The sequence below is a fragment of the Mustela nivalis genome (assembly GCF_964662115.1).
Source record: "Mustela nivalis genome assembly, chromosome: 7".
Classification (NCBI taxonomy): domain Eukaryota; kingdom Metazoa; phylum Chordata; class Mammalia; order Carnivora; family Mustelidae; genus Mustela; species Mustela nivalis.
The window spans coordinates 16269427-16294574 of record NC_139026.1 but is presented as its reverse complement, the minus strand read 5'-3'; the positions used below and the strand labels follow the sequence as shown (position 1 = coordinate 16294574).

The window sequence follows — 25148 nt, the reverse complement described above, 5'->3', positions numbered from 1 at the left end:
ATTTTGTCTCTGCAACTGCATGTAAAAGGACACCGTGGTATCGTTTCCATTTCTCATGGCTTTGTGGCCCTGACGGCAGTATTTAGCTGACATGCTACCTCCCCGGAGACCCAGAGGGCCAGAGAACTGCCTCCGACTGAAAAGACCTAGGGAAAAATAAGTGGGGGAGACCCCTGGTTTCTCTGCTTGGTGAGTCATTTATTGCCTTCAGAACAGCCAGTAGCGATTTGAATAGGCAAAACTCATGGTTCTTTTCTCCTTCCCAGCCCTTCTGTTTTCTTCTGGACAGTTTGTTGTTGTTGTTAATTGGACGGTATGAATGCTCCTCTTAAGGTGATGATTCTGTCTGCTAAGAAGTCAGGAAAGGGGAAACTGAGGGTTGCTGGAGAGGAGGTGGGTAACAAGGATGGGGGCAACAGGGGATGGCCGTTAAGGAGGGCACGTGATGGCACAAGCCTTGGGTGTTCTATGCAACTGATGAGTCACTGGATTCTACCTCTGAAATTAATAATACACCATATGTTCACTAAATTGAACTTAAGTAAAAAAATTTTTTAGAAAGAAGTCAGGACATGCAAGCCAGAACGTTTCATATTCAAAATTTTAACTGACTTCCATGTCTTAGAACTGCCTGGAACAAAATTACTGGGCTGGTGAAATTGGTCTTGGGGATTCCTGGCCCTCTCTTTTGCGTTTCTTTCTTCGTCTTTCATGAAAAAAAACAAACAAACAAACAAAAAAAAACAAAACAAAAAACACCTACGTATTAACTGCCTGCTGTGTACTGTATCTTGTCCAAATGCTGCACTGGTCTTGATCTGCTTTTCTAAATGCTAAACCCGTACCTGATTTGATTTCATGGACATCCCTGCAGAGGAGGTGGTACTATCCCCATTTTGCAGCTAAGAGAACAGAAGCTCAGAAGATTAATGGTCTTGCCCAAAGAAGATCAAGCCCAGAGCTTCTGTTTTCAAATCTCATCCTCACTGTTACTCGTGCTCTATTATGCTTTCCTTATTTTGCGATGTAAAAATATCCTCTTGTATGATGTCATCTTCTCCTATCCATTTATACTCTCTATCAATTTGCACAGTTATTGACTGAAGCCTTGGCTCTTGTTTTCATTTCATAGGGCTACCGGGTAGACCCGTCTCGCCTCTTGCCAGGTTTTGGGTGGTGCTGACAATCTTTGGCATCCTGTCACTCCTAGATGCATCACTCCAACCTCTATCTCCATCATCACACGGCCATCTCCCTCTGGATGTCTCTTAGTCTCTGTTTCCTCTCCTAATTAGGACACCAATCTTCGGATTTCAGCCCACCCTAATTTATTAAGACCACAACTAATTACATCTGCCAAATACCTACTTCCAAGTAAGGTCCCATTTTAAGGTTCCAGGTGGACATGAATTTGGGGGGGGGACACTACTCAACCTAGCACAGCCTTTATTAAGGGATATTCTGGTGTCTATCAACATTTGCTACAGAGGGACCTTCCTGCTTTCCTATCACATTTCTCTAACGAGGTTATTAACTGATTCACTCACGACCTCAAATATTTATTGAACATCTACTATGTGACTGCCACTTTTTTAAGCACTGAAGACAGCCATGGGAAGAAAAAGTCCATATTTCATGGCACTTCTGTTGGATAGGGGGAAACTTACGCCAGTGTGGTATGAAACTATGGCAGCCTTTCAGGAAAACCGAGGTGTAGGAACTCCAAGGTTTCATACCTGGCTCCAGAATTTGCTCATCATGGCTTCTACCACATTTGACTAGTCCGCAACTCACAGCCAGGGGGAGTCAAGGGTTTGGAGAAGTAAACTCTACTTCTTGTTGGGAAGAGAGCCAATATAGGGGACTATTAGAAAAGCACTAACGACTCCTTTGTGCTTTCCAGTAGTTTATGAGGCTAAAAGTAGCACGACAGTCTCCTTACTTTTCACACATGTAATTTCCATTGTGTTAGCATTGTCTTGGTTTGCTTCCTTCCCTTGAGAGTGGAAAATTTCCAGTGTGATAGTATGTAACTCAGAGAATTACCAGGAAGATTAGAGATGATCTATTAAAATAACCTTTGAAAGAGCCATAGAGTAACTCCTCCTACTGTCTGTTGTTGTCTCGTGCTGTGTGATGACCACCGCTGTCCTCGGGACCATGGGGGAGGTGGATACAGGGCTATTCTGCAGGGTGTTATGACTTTCTCTGGTGACCACAGGTTATGCCTCAGGTCTCCAGGAAACTCAGCAAATCTCCTCATTTAGGCCCATCACAGATGCCCTGTGAATGTTTTAGATGAACTATAGAGACTGTGCTTCATTGGAAACTCAGGGCTAGCCTGTTGGGTGATACCCAGGTTCATGGGTTTATTGACTTGGCTGTCCAAGTGGTTGGGGGTGGTGTGGTGTTCACTAATCCCTCTGCATTCTCATGACTCAGGTCACCTATAGTCTAGCCTGGAGTGGGACAGTGGTTCTAGAGGGACTCTGAGTCTCCGTGAAGCAAGTGGCCACCAATCTTGAGAAAACCAAGCGTGAACTAGACGGTTGGGGGCAGGGGGTAAAGGATGTTTAACGCAGTGGGTTTTCAGAGGAAAGAATGATTCTTCCACTCATCTGGCAGGGGTCATTGGAACTTGAAGGACTGGCAGGTTTATACCCACAAAAATGGAAGGGTGAGAATCCTAAATGCAAATGGTTGGGCCCAAAGGAAAAAGAAGGAAACTTCTGGAGATGATGGCCGAGTAGGGGGATCCAAGGCTCACCTTGTCTCATGGATATACCCAGATAACACCCCTAGTCAGCATAAATAACCCAGGAAATGAGCCAAAGACTGGCAGAACAGACTCTCCACAGCTGTAGGTAGAGAAGAGGCCACATCAACAATGGCGGGAAGGCTGGAGATATGGACAAGAACCAAACTGAGCTGGGACACACTGTCGGTGGGAGGAAGGACACTACCGCCACAGAAAAGGGAGAGGAGCAGACCCCACACCAGGCTTCCCAGGCACAGGGGACCTACACTGGGAAGATAAACCCCAATAACATTTGACTTTAAAAACCAGAGGGACTTAACTTCAGGAGTTCTTACAATCAGTGGAGCTTAACACTTAGAACTTTAAAAATTAGCAGGCTTAGCTCTGGGAGAGCCAGAGGGGGATAGGAAACTGAGCCCCCCAACTCCCTTAAAGAGACATATAAGAGACAACCCTGCTGAGATATAGCATAGACCAGCAGCTTAAATAAAAAATAAAAATAAAAAAAAAGCCTGGGGTATTCAGGAAGGCAGTGTATTTGATTATTAATCTCAGAGTGTGTGCTGGAGAGGCAGGGATCTTTAGGAGACTTCTCCTAAAACAAAAGAGCTGGTGGGCACTATTTCCCTCCCTGCCCCCTTGGCTTAGATGCGTGGACACCTGCAGGAACCAGCATAGCCAGAACACACTCCCCCTGGCTTGCTCACAGCGCCTTAGCCCCACGTTCTCCTGACGGCCTGTCCCGTCCAACCCAGCACCAGCAGAAGTCCATCCAAAGTAGTGTCACAAGCCTAGCCATGTGCAAGCAGCCCCGAAAGGGACCAACATTGATGACCACACGTGCCAGCCTGACTGCAGCCCCAGGAATGGGCTGGGGGCATCACTGGTCCACAGGCCTTGTCCATCAGCCAACACTTCTCAAGGAACACAAGGCGAGTCCCTGCAGTTTGGTGCTACTGCCACTATGGCAAATGCCTAGGCTGACCCTCCTCAAGCCCAAGGCAGCCCCAGATTGGCCGCCATAAGGACCAAACCCTGCCCACAAAAGGTCAAGAGAGCCACTGCAGACGAATGCACTGGGAGCAAAAGCGGTAGCCACAACAGTAAGACCTGTGCGGTGCACACAGCAGACCCCCCTGAAGTGCCAGGTTCTGCCGAACAGGGACCATCTCACTGCTGGGCATGACAGGACCTCTTCTTCATGAGGCCATCACCCTCAAGAGCAGGAGACTTTCCTAATCCATAGAAAGAGCCACAGAGAGCAAAACAAAATGAGGAGACAGAGGAACGTGTCCCACATGAAAGAACAGGACAAAAATCACAGCAAGAGAGCCAAACAATACAGAAATCAGCCATACGGCTGATAGAGAAGTTAAAGTCATGGTCATAAAGATACTCACCTGACTTGCGAAGAGTGGAGGACATCAGTGAGACCCTCAACAAGGAGCAAACATAAAAAAGAACCAATCAGAGATGAAGAACACAATAACTGAGATTGAAAATAGGCTAAAGGGAATCAATAGACTAGAGGAAGCAGAAGAACAGATCAGCAATCAATGAGTAATGGAAGGTAATGGAGAGTAATGGAAAGCAGTCAAGCTAAACAGGAGAAAGAGAAAAGAATAGAAAGTGAGAATGGATTAAGAGAACTCAGTGACACAATCCAGCATAATGACATTTGCATTATAGGAATCTCAGAAGAGGAAGAAAGGGGGTCAGGAAACTTATCTGAAGAAATAGTAGCTGAAAACTTTCCTAATCTGGGGAAGGAAACAGATATCCAGATCCAAGAAACACAAAGACCAACCCCCCCCCCCCCCAACAAAATCAACTCAAGGAGATTCACACCAAGACACACAGTAATTTAAATTGGCAAAAAGTAGGGGCATGGGGGGCTGAGTGGCTCAGTCATTAAGCGTCTGCCTTCAGCTTGGGTCATGGTCCCAGGGTCCTGGGATCGAGATCTACATCAGGCTCCCTGCTCGGCGGGAAGCCTGCTTCTCCCTCTCCCACTCCCTCTGCTTGTGTTTCCTCTCTTACTGTGTTTCTCTCTGTCAAATAAATAAATAAAAATCTTTTTTTAAAAATGGCAAAAAGTGGGGTGCCTGGGTGGCTCAGTGGGTTAAGCCACTGCCTTCGGCTCAGGTCATGATCTCAGGGTCCTGGGATCGAGTCCCGCATCGGGCTCTCTGCTCAGCAGGGAGCCTGCTTCCTTCTCTCTCTCTCTCTGCCTGCCTGCCTCTCAGTGTACTTGTAATTTCTCTCTGTCAAATAGATAAATAAAATCTTAAAAAAAAAAATGGCAAAAAGTAGTGATAAGGAGAGAATGTTAAAAGCAGCAAGAGAGGGATGCCTGGGTGGCTCAGTGGGTTAAGCTGCTGCCTTCGGCTCAGGTCAGGATCCCAGGGTCTGGGATCGAGTCCTGCATCGGACTCCTTGCTCAGTGGAGAGCCTGCTTCTCTCTCCACCTCTGCCTGCCAATCTGCCTGCTTGTGCTCTCTCTCTCTCTCTCTCTGACAAACAAATAAATAAAATCTTTAAAAAAAATAAAAAATAAAAGCAGCAAGAGAAAAGAAAGCAGTTACAGAGAAGGAAAACCTCCTAAGGCTGATATTTTTTTTTCCAGCAGAAACTTTGCAGGCCAGAAGAGAGTGGCATGATTAATAGTCCACCCAGCCAGGTTCTCATCTCAAGAGAGGGAGAGATAGTTTCCCAAACAAAAGTTAAAGGAATTCATCACCACTAAACCAGCCTTCCAAGAAATGTTAAAGGAGATTCTTTGAACCAAGACAAGATAAAGACCCCCCCAAAAAAAAAAAAAAATTTTTTTTTTTTTTTGAGAGAACTACAGGGCAGTAACTCTAATGAACATAGATTTAAAAAATTTAAAACAAAATACTAGCAAACCAAATCCAACATCACAACAAAAAAGAATCATTCACTACAATCAAGTGGGATTTATTCCTAGGATACAAGGATGGTTTAATACTTGAAAATCAATTAACATGATATATCACATCAATGTTATAGAAAGGATAAGAACCATATACAATCATTTCCATAAATGCAGAAAAAGCACTTGACAAATTACAACATCCATTCGTGATAAAAACCCTTGTCAGAGTAGGTTTAGAACATAATTAAGGGCCATATATGACAAACCCACAGCTAACATCATACTCAATTGTGAAAAGCTAAGAGCTGTCCCTAAGATCAGGAACAAGACAGGGAGGTCTACTCTCACCACTTTTACTCAACATGGTACTGGAAGTGTTCACCACACACAGTAAACAGACAAGAGAAAGAAAAGGCATCCACATTAGTAAAGAAGTAGTAAACCTTTCACTCTCTGCAGATGACATGATACTATATATACAAAACCCTTATGACTCCACCAGAAACCTACTGGAACTAATAGACTAATTCAAGAAAGTTTTAGGACACAAAATCAATATACAGAAATCTGTTACATTTCTCTACACCGATAATGAAATGGCAGAAAAAGAAATTAAGACAACAATCCCACTTACAGTTGCACCCAGAAGAATAAAATACCTAGGATTAAACGTACCCAAAGAAGTAAAAGACCTGTCCTCTGAAAACTACAAAACACTGATGAAAGAAATTGAAGACAACAACTGGAAAGGTATTTCATGCCCATGGATTAGAACAGATATTGTTAACGTCCATACTACCCAAAGCAATCTACAGATTTGATGCAATCCCTATCAAAACACCAACAGCATTTTGCACAGAACTAGAACAAAAGATCTTAATGCATGTATGGAAACACAAAAGACCTTGAGTAGCCGAAGCAATCTTGAAAAAGAACAAAACTGGAGGCCTCAGAATCCCAGATTTCAAGACATACTACAGAGCTCTAGTAATCCAAGCTGGCACAAAGACAGACACACAGAGAGCCCAGAAATAAAGCCATGATTATATGCTCAACTAGTCTCTGACAAAGGAGGCCAGAATATGCAATGGGAAGGACAGTCTCTTCAACAAATGGTGTTGGGAAAACTGGACAGCTACATGCAGAAGAATGAAACTGGGCCACTTTCTCCCACCATACACAAAAATAAACTCAAATGGATTAAAGACCTACATCTGAGACCTGAAACCATAAAAATCCTAGAATAGAGCACAGGCAGCAATTTCTCCGACATTAGCCATAGCAACTTTTTTTCTACCTCTGTCTCTAAGGGAAGGGCAACCAAAGCAAAAGTATACTGTGGGGACTATAGCAATAACAGAAAAAAAGAAAAAAAGGAAAAGTTTTGTAAACAAAGGAAACCGACTGAATGGGAGGAGATATTTGCAAATGATATATCCGATAATGTTAATATCTGAAATACATGAAGAATTTCTACAAAACACCACCACAGAAACCAAATAATCCACTTAAAAAAGGACAGGAGACATGAACAGGAGACAGTGCTCCAAAGAAGACAAACAGATGGCCAACAGGCACTTGAAAAGACACTCAACATCACTCACCATCTGGGAAATGCAAATCAAAACCACAGCGACGTATCACACTCACACCTGTCAGTCGCTAAAATCACAAGAAACAAGTGTTGGCGAGGATGTGGAGAGAAAGGAACCCTCGTGCGCTGTTAGTGGGGATGCAAAGTGGTGCAGCCGCTTTTGTATGGAAGTACCTCAAAAAATTAAAAACAGAATTACCATATGATCCAATAATTGCACTACCGCATCATTACCCGAAGAATATGAGAACACTAGTTCAAAAGGATACATGCATCCCTGTTTATTGCTGCATTGTTTACAACAGCCAAGATGTAAAAGCAGCCTACGTGTCTGAAGATAGATGAATGGATAAAGATGATGTGATACACACACACACACACACACAGTGGAATTTTTCAAGGATAAAATCTTGCCATGTGCAACAACACGGCTGGATCTAGAGGGTATGATGCTAAGTGAAAGAAGTCAGAGAAAGACAAATAACCATATGATTTCACCCATATGTGGGATTTCAGAAACAAAACAAAGAAAGAAGCAAACACACTCTTCAATATAGAGAACTGGTGGTTACCAGAGGGGTGGTGGCATGGGGAGCGAGCCAGGTGGGAGGGATCAGGAGTACTGAGGAGTACTGAGTAACGTACGGAATTACTGAATCAACACACTGTGTATCTGAAACTGATATGCCAGTGTATGTTAATTATATGGGATTTAAAAAAAAAAAACAACTTTTTTCATTAAAAAACAAAGGGAAAAGAGTGAATCATTGATTTCTCTGGAGCTCCCTTTAGTTCTGAATGGGGGAGGACTAGAATGGGGAGGACTAGAAACGGGACTGGAAAGGTAGGTTGGCGCAGACTATGGAGGACGTCAAAGACAAGTACACGGATGGGGTCTGTGTTCTCGGGGCAGGAAGACAACCAAGACACCATGTCCTCTGCAGCCCCAGACTGGCTCTTCCCTAGTGCTGGTGCCCCATTTTCTCTATAGTGTTAACCATAATTAATATCAATCTCTCTGATATTTAAAAGAAGAGCCACAGGGTCCCTGGGTGGCTCAGTGGGTTAAAGCCTCTGCCTTCGGCTCAGGTCATGATCCCAAGATCCTGCCATCGAGCCCCGCATCAGGCTCTCTGCTCAGCAGGGAGTCTGTTTCCCTTCCTGTCTCTCTTTGCCTGCCTCTCTGCCTACTTGTGATCTCTGTCAAATAAATAAATAAAAATCTTTAAAAAAAAAAAATAAAAGAAGAGCCACACTGCGCATTCAGGAAGGTAGACAGAGGCATGGCGTTAAGCCAACAACATTAGGGCTGTCAGCACACCAGGGCTGTGTGGTGTTCTGTTTCCTATCCTAGGAGCACTGGCTCCCAGGGGAGTGAATGGCCTTTGAGGAGACACTTTTGTTCCTAGAATCTAGAGGAGCACAGATGTCTTCCCTTTGGGCCCTTCTGAGGCGGCCAGCTCTCTGGTCTGATGCGTCCTGGACTGTGAGCCCTTTAGGAAAATGTTCTCTCTCCCATGGGTGCTGAGCCGAGTGCCCTATACACTGTGAGGTCTGGACAGATGTTTGAATGGATACATCAATGGATGAATATGGCAAAGAAGAAAGGCTCGAAGGTAGTAAATGCCAGTCCCCTTTATTTGAGTTCCAAAATCCAGACTCACACTGCTTTATGCGCCAAAGCAGATGTACCGACTACTGTAACAAAAGCCTAAGAGTTGAGGAGTCTGGTTTCAGCAAAGTATGGACCTAGGTATTGAGGTGACATCACTGGGAATACGTACATCCGTCTCTCTTCTCCTCTTTTTTTGTACCCTCCCTTCCCAGGCTAGCCTTCCCTGTCCCCAAGCTCCAGGCTGCCATTCTCACCACACAGCTGCTTGAGAGGGAAAAGGAACTGGGAGTGGAGGAAAGGGGGTTCCCAGAGGAACATCAAGGCAGAGGCACCAGAAGACACACAAAGCAACTGATGTTCACCATCGTGGCCTCGTAGAGAGATTGGATCCGCCTACTTTAATGTAGATCAATCAAATGCCAGACTCGCCATGCTTCAGTCAAGAAGATGGGAGTTCTGGACCTCAGGGTAGAGTGCAAAGTGGGCAGCCCTGGTTGCCGGGAGGACCGACCTGGGTTTGCATACAGGGTCAGTTGCTCCCTCACTGTGTGATCTCAAGCTAGTGACTTAACCGCTCTGAGCCTCGGTTCCCTCTTTCTCTCCAGCTAGGCTGTCAGCTCTGCAAGAGCAGTGACCTCATTGTATTTTTTATGACCGCATCCCCGATGCCTCACAGCGTAGCCTGGAAGGCTGCCTGGAGATGGTGGCGGGTCCTTTGATGCTGTTAAATCAGCCTCATTTCAAGGTGGTTGTACAGAGAGAAGGAAAACAGCCTACGTGCTGCCTACTGCAGCTCTAGGAACATGCCAGGCTGGTAGAGGGTGATGCCTAAGCTACAGAGTTGACCATGACTATTGCTCCACAAAGGAAACATGGTGGAACAAAGAACCCAAAGAGGCGAGGCAGCTGGTGGAGAGTTAGGAAGGAAGCCGGGGCCATCTAGGTCGTTGGCCATCTATCCCAGGTCCCCACCCCCCTGTACTGGCCGTCGCGGTTGTGGACGCGGCCCAAGGTTCCCATCTCCCGCTCGGGTACTGAACTCGTGTCCCTCTTGTGTCCCCTCTGCAGCTGGAGCTCTCGAACACCGCGGTCCTACACCAGATGAGGCGCGATCAGGTCACGGACACCTGTCGCGCCAACAGCGCCCTGAGCCGCAAGCGGCGGGTGCTGACGCCCAACGACCTGAAGCACCTGGTGGTGGACGAGGATCACGAGCTCATCTACTGCTACGTGCCCAAGGTGGCGTGCACCAACTGGAAGCGGCTCATGATGGTGCTCAGCGGGCGGGGCAAGTACAGCGACCCCATGGAGATCCCGGCCAACGAGGCGCACGTGGCGGCCAACCTCAAGACCCTGAACCAGTACAGCATCCCGGAGATCAACCACCGCTTGAAAAGCTACATGAAGTTCCTGTTCGTGCGCGAGCCCTTCGAGCGCCTGGTGTCGGCCTACCGCAACAAGTTCACGCAGAAGTACAACACGTCCTTCCACAAGCGCTACGGCACCAAGATCATCCGGCGCCAGCGCAAGAACGCCACGCAGGAGGCCCTGCGGCGCGGCGACGACGTGCGCTTCGAGGAGTTCGTGGCGTATCTCATCGACCCGCACACGCAGCGCGAGGAGCCCTTCAACGAGCACTGGCAGACCGTGCACTCGCTCTGCCACCCGTGCCACATCCACTACGACCTCGTGGGCAAGTACGAGACGCTGGAGGAGGATTCCAACTACGTGCTGCGGCTGGCGGGCGTGGGCAGCTACCTGAAGTTCCCCACCTACGCCAAGTCGACGAGAACTACTGACGAGATGACCACGGAGTTCTTCCAGAACATCAGCTCCGAGCACCAGACGCAGCTGTACGAAGTCTACAAACTCGATTTTTTAATGTTCAATTACTCAGTGCCCAGCTACCTGAAATTGGAATGAAGGGGGTGGGGGAGAGGGAGAGAGAATCGTGCTTTTTAATTTAAGATTTTTTTTTTATTTGTCGAAAGAAATTCTATGGATATTGGGTTATTTTGTAAAGTAATATTTCTGTGGGGATGATGCTGCGAGCGGCATGGTGAGAATTATTTAAAATCCTTAGTAGGGAAGGACGGCTGTCTTTGCAGGGGAAAAGGATGGGTGTCCTCGTGTTTAGACGTGAATACTTACAACACTGTCTCAGAGGTTTCCTTGTGCTCTGGTGAATTCCATGAATTGTGCATCCCATAAATTCTAATTAATATTATTTATAGTTATTTAAACATGGTCTCTGTAGAGATTTCTTTCTGTGGCAGCAATATTCTAATGTCTTTGCAGAAGAAATGTGTGTTTTTGTTCTGTACTTGCTACAGCTCGTTCTGGGGCACGAATGTTCGCCTCACTAGGCGCTCATAGGGTTCACTGTGTGATAACAACCATCGTGATGTCTGTCGGTGCTACCCTTCTCAGAAATCGGTGAGAAATAAATAGAAAAAGGCACCTTTGCGAGGGACCGATTCCAAGCAGATTCCAAGCAACCCAAGAGTCCCTTGCGCTAAGAAAAAAAAAGTGATTTTTTTTTTTTAACCCAAGGAGAAGAGCTGATTGTAGCTATTTTTTCTTTTCCCCTTTTCACCAGAATTAGTAGTCTGATAGAATAGGCCTTTCTACAGAAATTTTTAACTGGCAGTGCCAGTTATGCTGGTGAAGTGGCTGTTGCTTTATAGTCAGCAAGTATTTATTGAGCAACTACTACGTGTGGGGCCTCATTGTAGGCCCTGCGGGTAGAGCATTGAATGAAACCAATAGTCTCGGCCCTCAAGAAGCTTTATGTGGACACAGTTTCCAGCTCAACCATTAGCAAACCTCTCATAGTCATGGACTTCACATGAGGTCTGGACCATTTTGAACAACCCCGGAAGGTCCGTGACCCGACAAATTTGCGTTTTTCTCTGGCCCAACTTTGAAAACCACACACTTAGAACAGGCCACTTGACGTGGTGAGTAATCCAGGCTCGTTGCCCAACACAAGAGAAGACAAAAGCGTTTCTCATCATGTTGCCCACTCCAATGGATTGGTGGTGTCTGCCTTTAAGCACCGGAATGGATTCGCCAGGCACAGCAGGGAGCGGGGCTGTGACTGATTAGTCCTGTCTGCCTTGGGGGAGGGAAGGGACTCATTCGCCAAGTGCCTCTTCCTGTGCTGTCAGCCCAGCACCCACGCCTCAGCATAGAAGTGTTCTCTCCTCTTTGCTGTGTCCAAGAGTGAGAGGCTACGGCAGGCAGACCTCATACACTGGGGATCTGGAGTGGTCTGGCATTTCTCCCCTGGTGAAGGTCAGAGGTAGATCACCTATACACACACACACATGCACGCACATACCCCTCCCAAGTCCTCCAGAGGCTGAGACCATCAGCGCCTTGGCGAGCACCATGCATGAGCCTCAAGGACAGCCTTCCATGACTGTAATCTGTGCCCCCTTTCCTCCGGAAGATCGGAAACATTCCGCTTCCTGTTCCTTGCTAATTACCATCTGCACACGCTTCTTTTCCAGCCATTTCAATGCCCCGGGTGACGTTTGAGCCACATCCCTCTTACAACTAGTGAATGAGTTGGTAGCAGATCCTGTATATAATAAGAATTATAGTTCTAATAATGGGGGGGGGTGGGATGGGGCGTGGGTAAGTTTTGCTTTTTGTTTTGTTTTTGACGCAGTATATAGCAAAGGGGTGAGAATATTCTAAACAAACAAAAATGAATAATTTATTCACAGAAACTATTAAAACTGTAAAGCTCACGGCCAGCCCAGCAACAGCTGCCACATCTCGCTGAGAATATGACTTTATTGAATGTGGGTGAGGTGTGCACTGAAGAGGGTGGCCAAAGCTTTTTATAAAATGTTGTATACCTTCTTCTAAGCTCTCTCCCCTTTGTGAAGGGCACAGTGACAGTGCCCTCCATGGACAGAGATGTGTGCCATGTGTTTTACTGAATAGAGTGACAGGCCTCGCTGTCCCTGGAGTTGGGAGTCTGGGCCCTGTTTCTAGGCAGGGGACACTGTCCTCACAAATAAGGCTTCTGCTAATGAATCATTGTCCAGCATTTCCTGATATGTGCTCCATAGAACAAAGAGTCAAAGAGTTGTGAAGTTAGTGTGATGCAAAAAAAGAAAGAAAGAAAAAAGAAAAGGAAAGGAAAAAAGAAAGAAAAAAAAAGCATTTTGAGGTCAAATATCCTTGGGAAAGAAAATTAAGTCAATTTCCTTTCTGCAGGACTTTTAAGAGCCTTGGATGTACGCTGTGCATTATGAACCCCCCAAAGCATTGAGTTGGTAGCATTTCCTGAACTTATGTGACCAGGATACTCTTATTTTGCAGATCTCAGAGATGTTCCACAGAATATACTTTGGTTAGGTCGATTTAGCGTATCTGAGGTTGCCGAGGATAAAACAACCTCCCTGACCTTTTTCCAGAACAAAACAATAAAACAGTACCAATCCATCTCTATCTGGTTTATAGCAACAGAGGTACGTTATCAGATGAATCAGACTTTTATTTCAGTGCATTGGTTTTAATCCTGGATACTACCCTGGGCAATGATTCCATCCTTCCCAAAGGGAGCAGGGGATGGTCTTGGGTGGTATGGACAGAGGAAGGGGGGGGTGGAGAGGGGGACATAAGGCCACAGAACGGTCCCCCCCGCTCCTCAAGCCTTAGGTTACCCAACGCACGCAAAGGGAGCCCAGCCCTTGAACAGTGCTTCCTCAATTCCACCATGTGCTTTTGGTTATCCAGTGGGATTTCCCATAGATTTCCCAAGCTCTGTGTTCCCACCACCATCTTTGTTGGGTTGGGTGAGCTCACTCAGGCCGTGAGCAGAGTACTGCCTTTCCTACCATCTTCTCTCAAGTGAGAAAGACTGTCCTTTAGAGGACAGGGCATCAGTGTCGTTCTGCAATGAGGGACTTTCTCCTTGTGTTTTGTGTTCACATTTTATTTTCTAATAGCATAAAAATTAAAAAAAAAAAAAACAAACAACTGAATCAACTGTTGGGCAGAATGTAGAAAGTATTCTGTGTCCTTGGTGGAAAAGACTCCATGGGTAAAAATGTGCCTGGGAAGCAAAAGCTTGTGTTTCTGGTTTTTTGTTTTGTTTTGTTTTTTAAAGAAAACTGTTCGAAAACACTTTCTATTGCATGCTTCGCTGGAGAAAAGTACAGGCCGACATCCCACCTCCAAGCCACTTTTCAAAGGTGCTGCTGTGTTTTCAAAACCAGGTCCAGTTAGGGTAGTATTTGCAAGGACATTCCTGCTTCACCTATCCCTTCAGTTGGAAAATTCTAGAATATTAGCCACAGGGTTTGAATTCCTGCAGCTTCTCTGGACCTTCCCATCCCCTTCCTTGCCTCCCCAGCTGGTCTGGGAAGAAAGGCAGTGAGTTGACCTATGGTGTCTCAGGGGGGACTTCCCTTCCTCCCTGTCTACCAGATGCGTCCCGCCCTCCTGACAGCAGAGGAGTAGGGGCACAAGGGGCTAATTTCTGCTGGAAGAAAATTTCCAGGGAAAAAACAACAAAAACGCAAGGCACTAGCCCCCTTAGCTGGTGGGCTCTAGACCACTGCTGAGGTAGTGATTACTCAGGCCCTATTCCAACCTGGCAAGAACCCAAGGGACTCTGTCCCCAGTGAATGGTGTCAGACCATCTCCCTCGCAGACTGCCCCTCTCCCCCACACACCAACACACACAGTCAAAGCTGCCCCGTTCTGTGCCGTCCTGGGGACCGGAATCGCTCCCAGGCCGCCTCCTATGTCAGCAGGACTGACCTCATGGCTCCCCCAGTTTGCAACAACCAGTGTTTCTTCCAGCATTTTCTCATCAGCTGACCGGACCCTACGAACAGGCAACAGGACCTACGATCACCAACTTGCCCCTTGGCTGTTCGCAGGCGAATTTCGGTTTGCTGCTCTTTGTCAGGTACAGAAGTGGCTGCCCGTACTGTTTTCCTAGGAGCATGCTCAGTATCGTATATATGCACACATATAACTTAACATCTTTGTGGAGTGTGATTTTTTTTTTTCTTACATCTTTGTATGCAGTAGAGGGCTTGTTTTAGAAAACTCTCCCTGTCTCCTACTGTACTGTTCAAGAAAGCTGAATTCCACATTGCCAACAAAAGCGTGAAATGTTCATGAACCTTCCTCCAGGAAAAGCCATTCAAGCCTGATTATTTTTCTAAGTAACTTCAATTAAATTGAAGGAAAAAAAAGAAGCTTCTCTCTGTGTATGGTTTGTTCATGGCTCATTGAAAAAAGACTGTGCGGGTTGGGTGGGCTGGGGGACTGAGCATGTGGGAGGCCCTGCTCGTGGGCGCCAAAGGATGGAGAGGGAGAAACAGAGATGCGGCCACCACCACTCTGAACCCTTCCTGTTCAGTGGATGAATGGGAGCTTTCTTCATTCCTGTTTTGCCCACAAATTCTGTTGGGTCATACTCTAGGAGGCCCACCATGATCATGTTGTCCCACCACCCATGGGAAATATAAGGAAATGGTCTTCTGGAAGGTTAAAGGGTTTTGGTGACAGAGCCGGTCTCCAGGGTGCCTTCAGAACCCCACACTTTGGCCACTAAGCGACACGCCTCTGAGCGGCTGTCCACCCTCCAGAAGTTGCAGACCTGCCCTAGGAGCCCCAATTTTCCAATTCCAGACCCACTCCTTTTTAGACACCCCATAGCTGCTCCCATGACAGACATTTTTTTAGCTTTATTGCTAGAAATGATTGGCTTATTTGTATTGTGCATACTCCAAGTCGTTTACTCTAATTTCTTGAAATGTGTTATCTAAACATTTCACATGAGAAGATTAGGTTTAAAATGTATCCCATTTTCAACCATGTCAGATAGGGTTTGTAATTGTCCCCACCAGTGGCCAGCTCCCACCCATGCCTGGTGGCACCACTGTCCTTGCTCTGGTCCCTTCTGCTTGGGAGATGGACCATGGAGCTCAGCTGTCTTAAATCAGCGGAAAATGCACCTCTTTTTAATGTAGTAAGTGGACATCCCTTGGTCAGGGCCTGTCCCTTTCTCATCTAGGACAGTGGGAAATGTCACTGGGAAGCAAGCCTAAATGAGAACGTGCCTAGTGTTCGTTTATTCTCAGAGTAAGACCGAAATGCCCTCTTAGCAGTGGCCAGCTAATGGGTATCTCCGATGGCACCAACGGTTCCCTCTGGCCGACACAGCAAGAGCTACAGGAACGAAGGGCCAAGGTGAGGTCATTACTGATCCACCTCCCAGTGAACAGCAGTAGCACCGGCCAGGATCCTTAGTAGCCAGTGCTAAAGTGTCCTTTCTTGGAAAGAGCTCTCCTTTCTCAAGTTGTGTCTTTCCTTGAGACGTAACTGGTGATCACATAACTGTTATGATCGTAGACATTGATTCAGAAAATAAGAACGATAATGGCCATTCCATGGCAGCCCCCAAAGCCTTTTCAAACATTTTCTCAAAAAGTCCAAATATCCAAAAAGACTAAGAACCATTGGCCAAGAAGACGTTTGAGGAGGCAGGACCCTGAGGGCTTGGTAGAGCACAAACCTCTGGGGGAATCCCTTTCACAGGGTGATTCTGAGCTTTGCACAGCCAGTCCCCACCTTCCTGCTGGCACACTATGCCCATGGCTGTGGCCCCCTGGGGTTCTGGATGACTTACAGGACGTGGGAGACGAGTTCGGTCTACGTTTACCGCAGAGAGTTTATCAGACATCTTGGGCCTCGTGTTTCCAAAATGAAGCAATGAGGAAGATTCTAGCAAGACTGACATGAGAAACAAACAACCTGTGCCCCATCTTACAATCCTCTCCCAGCACCAACATCCTCCCCCGCACCGCAACACGCCCTAGACAGAACAGTCAGAATGGAAACAGCCTGATTCCAACACGGAGCTGACTGAGGACTGTTCACAATCATAGCTAAGCTCTTTGAAATGGGGTAAACAGTAATCTATGAATTATCTATCTCAGTTGAGACTACTAACCCTGCTTCATCCAACAAGGAGTGGTGTGTCTTCTGGAGGTAATCGCTTCCTGTTGGGGCCTCAGTTCCCTCACCGGTAAAATGTAAGAATTGAGCTAGGTCTGTGGTTTTTCAATTAAAAAGAAAAATAAGCCTCTTGAATTTTTTTGTATGCTGAGCACTCAGATGTACAGTAGATGAAGCAGAGATGTTGTGACTGAATAGTTGAATAGAGTCAATTGAATAGAGGACCCCCAAGCCTCTTTTCCCTATAAAGTTCCTGTGAACCTCCGCAGACCCCTCGGGCTGTAGGGAATACAGTTTGAGAACCTTAAGTGAGGTGACCTCCAAGCGCTTCCAGCTTTGACATTCTCTAATGATCTACCCGAATCCTTCTCTGTGGCTCTTTGTGCCAAAGGTCTTGATAAGTGTTTAGAGGACACCACAGGGGTATCAGCGGCTTCGAGAAGGGATGCTGAGGGAACAGCGTTAGAACAAGATGAAGACGGAAGGAAAGAAATAAGGAAAAAGGAAATACAAAGGTAAAGGCAGAGGCAAAGAAGAAACAGCTCAGATTCCAGGTGGGAATTCCTCTTCCAAATGGTCTACCCGGGAAATGCAGCCTTCACACTCCTCCAAAACCCCATTAATTCGAAATACGAGAGACTGCAATGAAAACCAGACTCTGTATTAGTCTGCTTTTTAATTTGCAGTGTTCACTTTTATTTTTTAATTTTTTTAAACTATTTAATTAATTTATTTATTTGACAGAGATCACAAGTAGGCAGAGAGGCAGGCAGGGAGGTGGGGGAGGCAGGCTCCCCACTGAGCAGAGAGCCTGATGTGGGGCTCTGATCCCAGGACCTTGGGATCTTGACCTGAGCCAAAGGCAGAGGCTTTAACCCACTGAGCTACTCAGGCGCCCCTCAGTTTTGTTTTTAAAAAGCAATTGAGTGTGTCATTATGCAAGATTAACAAAGGCTTGGGGTTCATGTGGGTTTGGACCACCACCAGCTAGAGAAGACTTTTTTTTTTTTTAAGATTTTATTTATTTTATTTGACAGATAGAGATGACAAGTAGGCAGAGAGGCAGGCAGAGAGAGAGGAAAGAGGAAGCAGGCTCCCTGCTGAGCAGAGAGCCCGATGCGGGGCTCCCTGAGCCGAAGGCAGAGGCTTTAACCCACTGAGCCACCCAAGCGCTTCGACTTTTTTTTTTCTTTTAATGGCTGCATCCAGTCTGGGATCTTTACCTGACTGATCCAGCCAGAAACAATTTTGTGCCTAGAACCAAACTGGCAACAGGATGAAGGGGAAATGCCCGAAGAAGGAATGAAGGAAGGAAGAAGGAGCTCTGTCTCAAGAAGGGACAGCTGTTCGTGGAGCCTCTTTACACAATGGGCAGAGACTCAACTCTAGGTGGCTTGGGAGTGTTTGCTCTGAATATTTTTTTTTCCAAAAACACATAATTTCATAAAGGAAGTTGGCCATAAACATGGCTACCTTTTGTTAACATGTAATGTTTATGGCAATGTGTTCAACGCTTTCCGTTTCATCCTCACACCAACCAACATGGTGGATGTCTGCACCCTTTTTTTGCAGATTAGGAAACAGATGACTGGAATAAACAGCATCTGCTAAATAAATCACTCATCTAATGAGTGATAGAGCCAGAATTCAAGACCAGGTTGGTTGATTCTTGACCCATTGGAATTGGCCTCACTGGTGGACCAAGACAGGAGGCAGACAGAGGGGGTGGGGGATGAGGGCCCTGCAGACAGAGATGGGAAAAGATTCAAACTCTAGCCCAAGTGGCAAAAGCTGATTAAATGCAGTTGAAAGACACTACGGAGACAAAGAACGAGCTGGAAGACAAAAGGGGTCAAGTTCAGACTAAAATAGTTGCAGACAACTAGACAATCTATGAAGTTTCAGCCCGTGTGGCTGAGATAGGAAAAACGAGCTCCCCTCCGGTGTGTCCCCTTTACCCCCCCACTCCCCACCCCTGCACTGCAGCCACACCCCACCCTCCTGACACCAGCTTGGGGCGGAGGCAGTTCTCCCCACAACAATTCAATTCAATTCTCCCTACAATTCAATTCAATGCTGACACTCTCTACCTGGAAACAGCATCAGATCCCACAGCTGAAGGACTGACTCCTACATGACTACACCCCCACACACACACTCCGGATGCCAGGCACAAGCCCGGATGTCACCTGGGCTTTTGACCCATTGGCTATAAACCAGAAGTTCCCATGCCCCCCTCCTCAGGTGTGATTCATTTGCTAGAGTGGCTCACAGAACTCAGGGAAACTGATAATAATGGCTTATCAGTTATTAGAATAGAATAGAATAGAATAGGTTGAAGGGTCCAGATGAACATTGGGATGCAAGAGACACATAGGGCAAGGTATGGGAGGGCCACAGAGTCTCCGCCCTCTTTCCGGGCACGCCACTCTCCCAGCACCCCCAAGTGTTCACCAGCCCAGAAGCGCTCCAAACCCCAGACTTCTGGGATCTTTATGGAGGCTTCATCACCTAGACATGATGGACCAAGAACTCCAATTCTAGCCCCTCTCCCCTCTCTGGAGAATGGGGGGTGGGGCTGAATATTCCAAGCTTCTAAGCATGACTTGGTCTTTCTGGTGGCCAGCCCCCATCCAGGAGCCCACCAGACATCACCTCAATAGATCAAAGAACACTGCTACCATCCGGCAAAGTCCAAGGGATGTGGGAGCTCTGTGTCAAGAACAGGGTCAAAGACCAAATAGTACAACAGATGCTCTGTGTGCCCTGATTCCTCACGGAATTACAAGGGTTGCGGGAACTCTGGCCAGGAACCAGGGCAGGGACCAAGATATGTCTTTTCTATTATCTACACTGGTCTATCACAGTATCTTGGCAAAGCAGCTGGACCGATGATCAGCAAATTTAAACAAATGATTCCTAAGGGTCAGACGTCAACTAAAAGCCAATGGCATAAGTGAAATTCAAACCGGGGAGCCCCGGAGGAGACCTTGAGTCTTCCAAAATGCATTGCATAAGCCATGGGTATTCTCATGGTTTGCTCAGAACAAGCCAACCTGGGTTTCGAACATAAACTCTAAACAGGGTTCAAAGGCAGCCATTCAGGATGAAGAGAGTGTCTTCGAGTAGCTACTCCTGCAGCAACACAGCCCCATGTAGTCCGGGTTGAGAAGCAGTGGAATGAACAACCTTTCTAAGCAGTGTAGAGAGGCCAGACAAAAACAAGAGAGAAAGAGAGGCCAAAAGGCAGGTGGGAGTATCTTGGGGGCAGAATCTACTTTGGATATCATCTGGTGCTCACGGCTCCCTCTGTACATTGGCTCTCTCTAGATACACACAGGTGTTACTTGAATCCTGGGGCAGACCTCCTGGGAGCGGAACCCTGAGCTTCCTCCTTCTAGGAACCTGCAGCTGTGAGGGGATTGAATCATTCATTCATTCATTCACTCATATGTGTAAAGCATCGCCTATATCAGGCTCTGTGAAGGATGCCAAGAGCGTGGGAATTCTTAGGCCTCACACTCAAGTGGAGAACACAGAAATGTTAACAGATTGTTATAGGATAATTAAAATATACACAAAGATGAAACACCAGACTATCCCTGGGAAAGAAGTGATCCAAGTCAGTAGCTGGAGAAACGGAGAGAAGGCAAGAGATTGGAGCGGTGGTTCTCCACCAGGGGTGTGTCTGCCCCCTGTGGACAGATCTCCACTATAAAGAATTGTCCAGCTCAAAAATGAATGGTAGAAATACCAAGGAGGTAGAATCTGTCGCTTTTAGCAACTGATCACTGTGTGGATGAGGAAGAGGACCTGAGGAAGCAGGGAGGACTGGCACATTGCCAACTTGGGGGACAGTATCTGGAGACTGGGTCCGTGAATGGGGTCAGATAAGCAGGAGCAGAAACAGGTTTCTGGAAAGGCCATAACTTCCGTATGGGACATGCTTAATTAAGTTCATGTGTGACATCCAGGGGACGATGGCTAAATGGGTCTAGAACCTTACTACTCAAAGTGTGGCTTGTGAACCAGCAGCATGTGACTTGCAAGTTTGCTAGAAACACAGTATTACACACAGCTCTCCTGCATTTTGAGGAACCAGGTGAGGCACATACTCGGTCACACCCGAAAAGCATTTATCTAGAGCCTGAGAAAGAGTCCGAAGTAGAGCTGTATCTGTGGGGGAGGAGGATATCCTACATTACAACTTATTCCTCCAGCAACCCTCAGATGTGGGTATGATCAGGGCCACTGGTGGTACAGTGTCTGGTTGTACGGGTTGTGCACTGCACAAAGATGCCTAGCTAAGGATGGGCTGACAACTGACATTTACCGTGAAGGAAACGATGTATTACTCCTACTGTACTTGCCAAGTTATGGGCATAGGGGCTGTGATCGCCCAGAAGGGGTACTGTCCAAATTTACACAAAAGCTGGTGGTTTCCATGGTAAAATGCTTATCTTGTTCTTCCCACAGAAAAGCCCTACAGCCTAGCAGTGGCCTTGAATATAATAACAGTTCCACATGCCCTCACCTGCAGTTTTGAAATCTATAAACCTTAAAAACCAAAAATCTTTATATAGATTTACAGCAAGCACACTTGGCAGCAAAACCTGACCTTAACTAACATGATCGTATCATCGTCTTTATTTATCCAGCATACAGTGAATATTTATACGTTTCTCTCCAGAAATACTAACCTGTTTTTACCATGGTGTCCAGCCCTGCACCCTCCCCGGGGCATTAGGTGATGCTGGCTATCAGGACAGCATTACTTTTCTGCAATCTGAAAATTTCTGAATTCTAAAACACATCTGGCCCACGGGCTCCCGAGAAGAACTGTCAACTTGTACCACTCTGATTTTACAGATAGGGGAACTGAGGCTCAGAGAGGGTAAGTACACGAGGGAGCCAAGGTCGGAACCTCCTGCCCTTTCCGCATCATGCTAATCCCGAGAAGCTTCTTAAGTAGGACCCAGGTGGGTACACAGCCCAGGACCTTCCCTCACTGGGAATGTGTATTTTCAGACAGAAACCTGGGTAAGAGACTCGACGAACTGTTTTGTACGGTCCCTGCACCTGAGTGACACATTTCCGAACAAGCCCCCAGGTGTTCTGATGGCACTTAGCCCAGACCCAGGCACCCCATGCGGGATGCGTCTGTCCATCCACTTCAACCTCAGGGCATCGCAGCAATTTTGCAAAAGAATGAAAGCAAGTGAATTCTCGATGGATCTGTGATTGATACAATACAAACGCGCTAGAGCCGAGCAGCAGGGACAGCATTCTGCTGCGCTATTCTTATTCTGCAGATGGAGGTCTCCTGCAGCAGCAGCAGGATCCAAATGCCAATTTCTTCTTGAAAAGACATTTGCTTGCTTTGGAGAACACAGCGCCTGTCATCTCTTCCAAACCAGGGGCCGCTCCCGATTCTTCTGCTCCTTCAACAAAGAGCAGACTTTATTCTCTTCCCAGGGATGAACCGGGAGCTATAAATTATTAGCCAGAGAACAGTCCATGTAGCGTCCTCTCTGAAATTTTGCAAACTCTAAAATTACATTTCTGTGACATTCTGGGATCTGTATTCTTCGCTCTTGAGCTTCCATGTTGGGCTGTTGCCACAAGGTAAATGCTGGAAATTTGGCAACTTGTCACCCAAATCAATGGTTATCCATTCTCTATTTTGAGCTTCTGCTTTTTCATAAAAACGTTTGTTTTTAAAAATCCCTTATTAGGTCGCCTGGGTGGCTCAGTCGGTTAGGTGTCTGCCTTGGGCTCAGGTCATGATCCCAGGGTTCTGGGATGGAGCCCTGGGTCAGACTTCCTGCACAGCAGTAGGTCTGATTCTCCCTCAGCCTGCCCCTCCCCCTGCTTGTGCTCTGTGAAATAAACAAAATCTTCCCCCCCCAAAAAAATCAATAAAAAAAATTTTTTTAAAAAACCTTATTTAAAAGTATTTCGGTGACTACAAAAACTCATTTTTGGATTCATTTCTGATTCTCCCCATTGTCTACACATGAGTTGGACATTTTTGTGTCTTTATTTACCACTTTATATTATTTTATTTACACATTTACATATATTCTCTGGAGAAGTGTTCATTCAAATCTTTGGCCGATTTTAAAAATTGGCTTGTTCTTCTTGGTATCAAGTTGTAAGCTTTCTTTATAAATTTTGCATTGAAGTCCATTATCAGAAACATGTTTGGCCAATCTTTTCTTCCAGTCTTTGGCTTGCCTCTTCATTTTAATAGCATCTTTGAAAGATGAAAACATTTGAATTTTGATGAAGTCTAATTTCCCCATTTTTATTTTGCGGTAGGTTGTGTCCTACATAAGAAGTCTGTGCCTACCTAAAGCCTCCAAGATTTTCTCCAGTGCTTTCTTACAGAGGAGGTAAAGTCTTAGCCCCCACATTTAAGATTATATCCATTTAGCCATAAAAGACTCTTAATCTCACAAAAGAAATTGAGGGTTGCGGGGGGGGGGGCGGTGGTGGGGTGGCAGGATAGTGTGGCTGGGTGATGGACATTGGAGAGGGTATGTGCTATGGTGAGTGCTATGAAATGTATAAGCCTGATGATTCACAGACCTGTACCCATGGGGCTAATAATACATTATATGTTAATTAAAAATTAAAAAAAAAATTATATCCATTTAGGGTTAGTTTTGTACATGGTATGAAGGATCAGAGTTAAGACCATATAGATATTTAGTTTTTTGAAAGCCGTTTGTTGAAAAAAGTGTGCTTTCCTCACCTTGGTAATATGTCAAAAAGCAAGTGACCACCCACACATTTGTGGGTGTTTCTCCCTGGATTCTGTTCTGTTCCAGGCATCATCCTGTTATAATTACTATGGTTTCAGAGTAAGTCTTGAAATCGTGTAGTGTCATGTCCTTCAGCATGTTTATTTATTTATTTTTTTAATTGTACTGGTCCTGAACTCCAACATAAGGTTTAGTAGAAGTGGCTAGGAGGAAAGCATGTTTTTTACTCTAAAGGAGGATCCCAGCTAGAGATCTTCTATAGATGCTTTTCATCACAAATGGAGGTGGCTGCTTTGCTATTTATTATGTGTCTAAGTTCATGGGAACTACTCGCCTGTAGTTTCCTTTTCTTATAATGTGTTCATCTGGTTTTGATGTCGGGAGAATGCGTATACCATAACATGACTTCAGAAGGGCTCCTTCTCCTATTTTCTGGAAGAATCGGTGCAGAAATGGTCATATTTCTTCCTCAAATGTTAGATCAAATTCACCTGTGAAGCCAGTTGAACCTGGAATTTTCACTGTGGGAAGACCTTTAATTACAAAATCATTTTACTTAACAGATGTATGGCTTATTAAGCCATCTAACTTTTCCTGACTGAGTTTTAGTAGCAAAAAGTCATGTCAGGTGCTTTCAGCCTAGCTTTTTTTCCTAGAATGAATGAAACCCCATTTGTCAGGTGTGGCCTTTCTCTAAGGATCCTTGTTAGTGCCCTGAATATTCAGTGAGATCTTTCTCTCTAGCTCCAGGAGACACAAATCATCCCCTGCACAGTGTAACCTCTGGGATCATTGTTCTTTCTCTGGGAACTGTTCTTGTCTGGCCCTGTGGGATTTTTTCTCTACTTGAGCACTCACTGGCATTTAGTCAAAGACTCAAGAGGACCCCTACCTAAATGTCTGAGGCCTTTTTCATCATGGTTCTCCTCCCGGGGCACCCTCCTCTGCCAGTTCTAGAAACATTGGTCTGTCAGAGCATCCGTCCATCTCCTCAACCCAGAGGGACTGGTGCATGGAGTCTGGGATTCTCCTCAGGGAGCTGCGCTCTGGGAATTACTCCCAGACAGAAAGCCTTGCCATGGCAGGCTTCACCTCAACTGTTTCCTTTTCTCGGGGATCCTGGTCACTTTCTGCCTTGCTATGCAGTGTCTGAAAATACACTGATTCCTAGATTTTGTGCATTTTTCTAGTTTGGGGGGAAGGTAATTCTGGATGGTGTTTATCCCTCATGGGCCAATGCAGATACCTGCTTCTTGTTCCAACAGCTGGAGCAAAGTCAAGGTTCCATGGCCTGTTTAGCTGATCCTTTTACACTGAGAATTTGGAGTGTTTCTCTAATTTTTGAAGAAATTCTAAACAGTGCCAATATGAACATTTAAAAAAAAAACAAATTTTTTTTAAAACCAGGATACTTCCTTAAGATTCAGCAATGATACCAGAACAAAGAATTTGAACAATTTCATAGGGTTTTTTTTGGCAATATTTCCTTATTATTTCTGGACAGACAAATCCCATTTATGGTG

The 25148-nt window shown here is 45.9% G+C and overlaps 2 protein-coding genes across 3 annotated transcripts in view; one reads left to right on the top strand and one right to left on the bottom strand.

The window, feature by feature from the left end:
- CHST11 (carbohydrate sulfotransferase 11) overlaps positions 1 to 13324 on the top strand; it is a 254347-nt gene extending 241023 nt beyond the window's left edge. For both annotated transcript variants that reach the window (XM_082739094.1, XM_082739095.1), the window contains exon 3: positions 9932 to 13324. In XM_082739094.1, the coding sequence (XP_082595220.1) occupies positions 9932 to 10786 (855 nt within the window). In that variant the 3' untranslated portion in view covers positions 10787 to 13324. The remainder of the gene's footprint in view (positions 1 to 9931) is intronic.
- The window catches only part of SLC41A2 (solute carrier family 41 member 2), a 178814-nt gene that overhangs the window by 8995 nt on the left and 144671 nt on the right, over positions 1 to 25148 (bottom strand). The gene's annotated exons all lie outside the window — the stretch shown is intronic.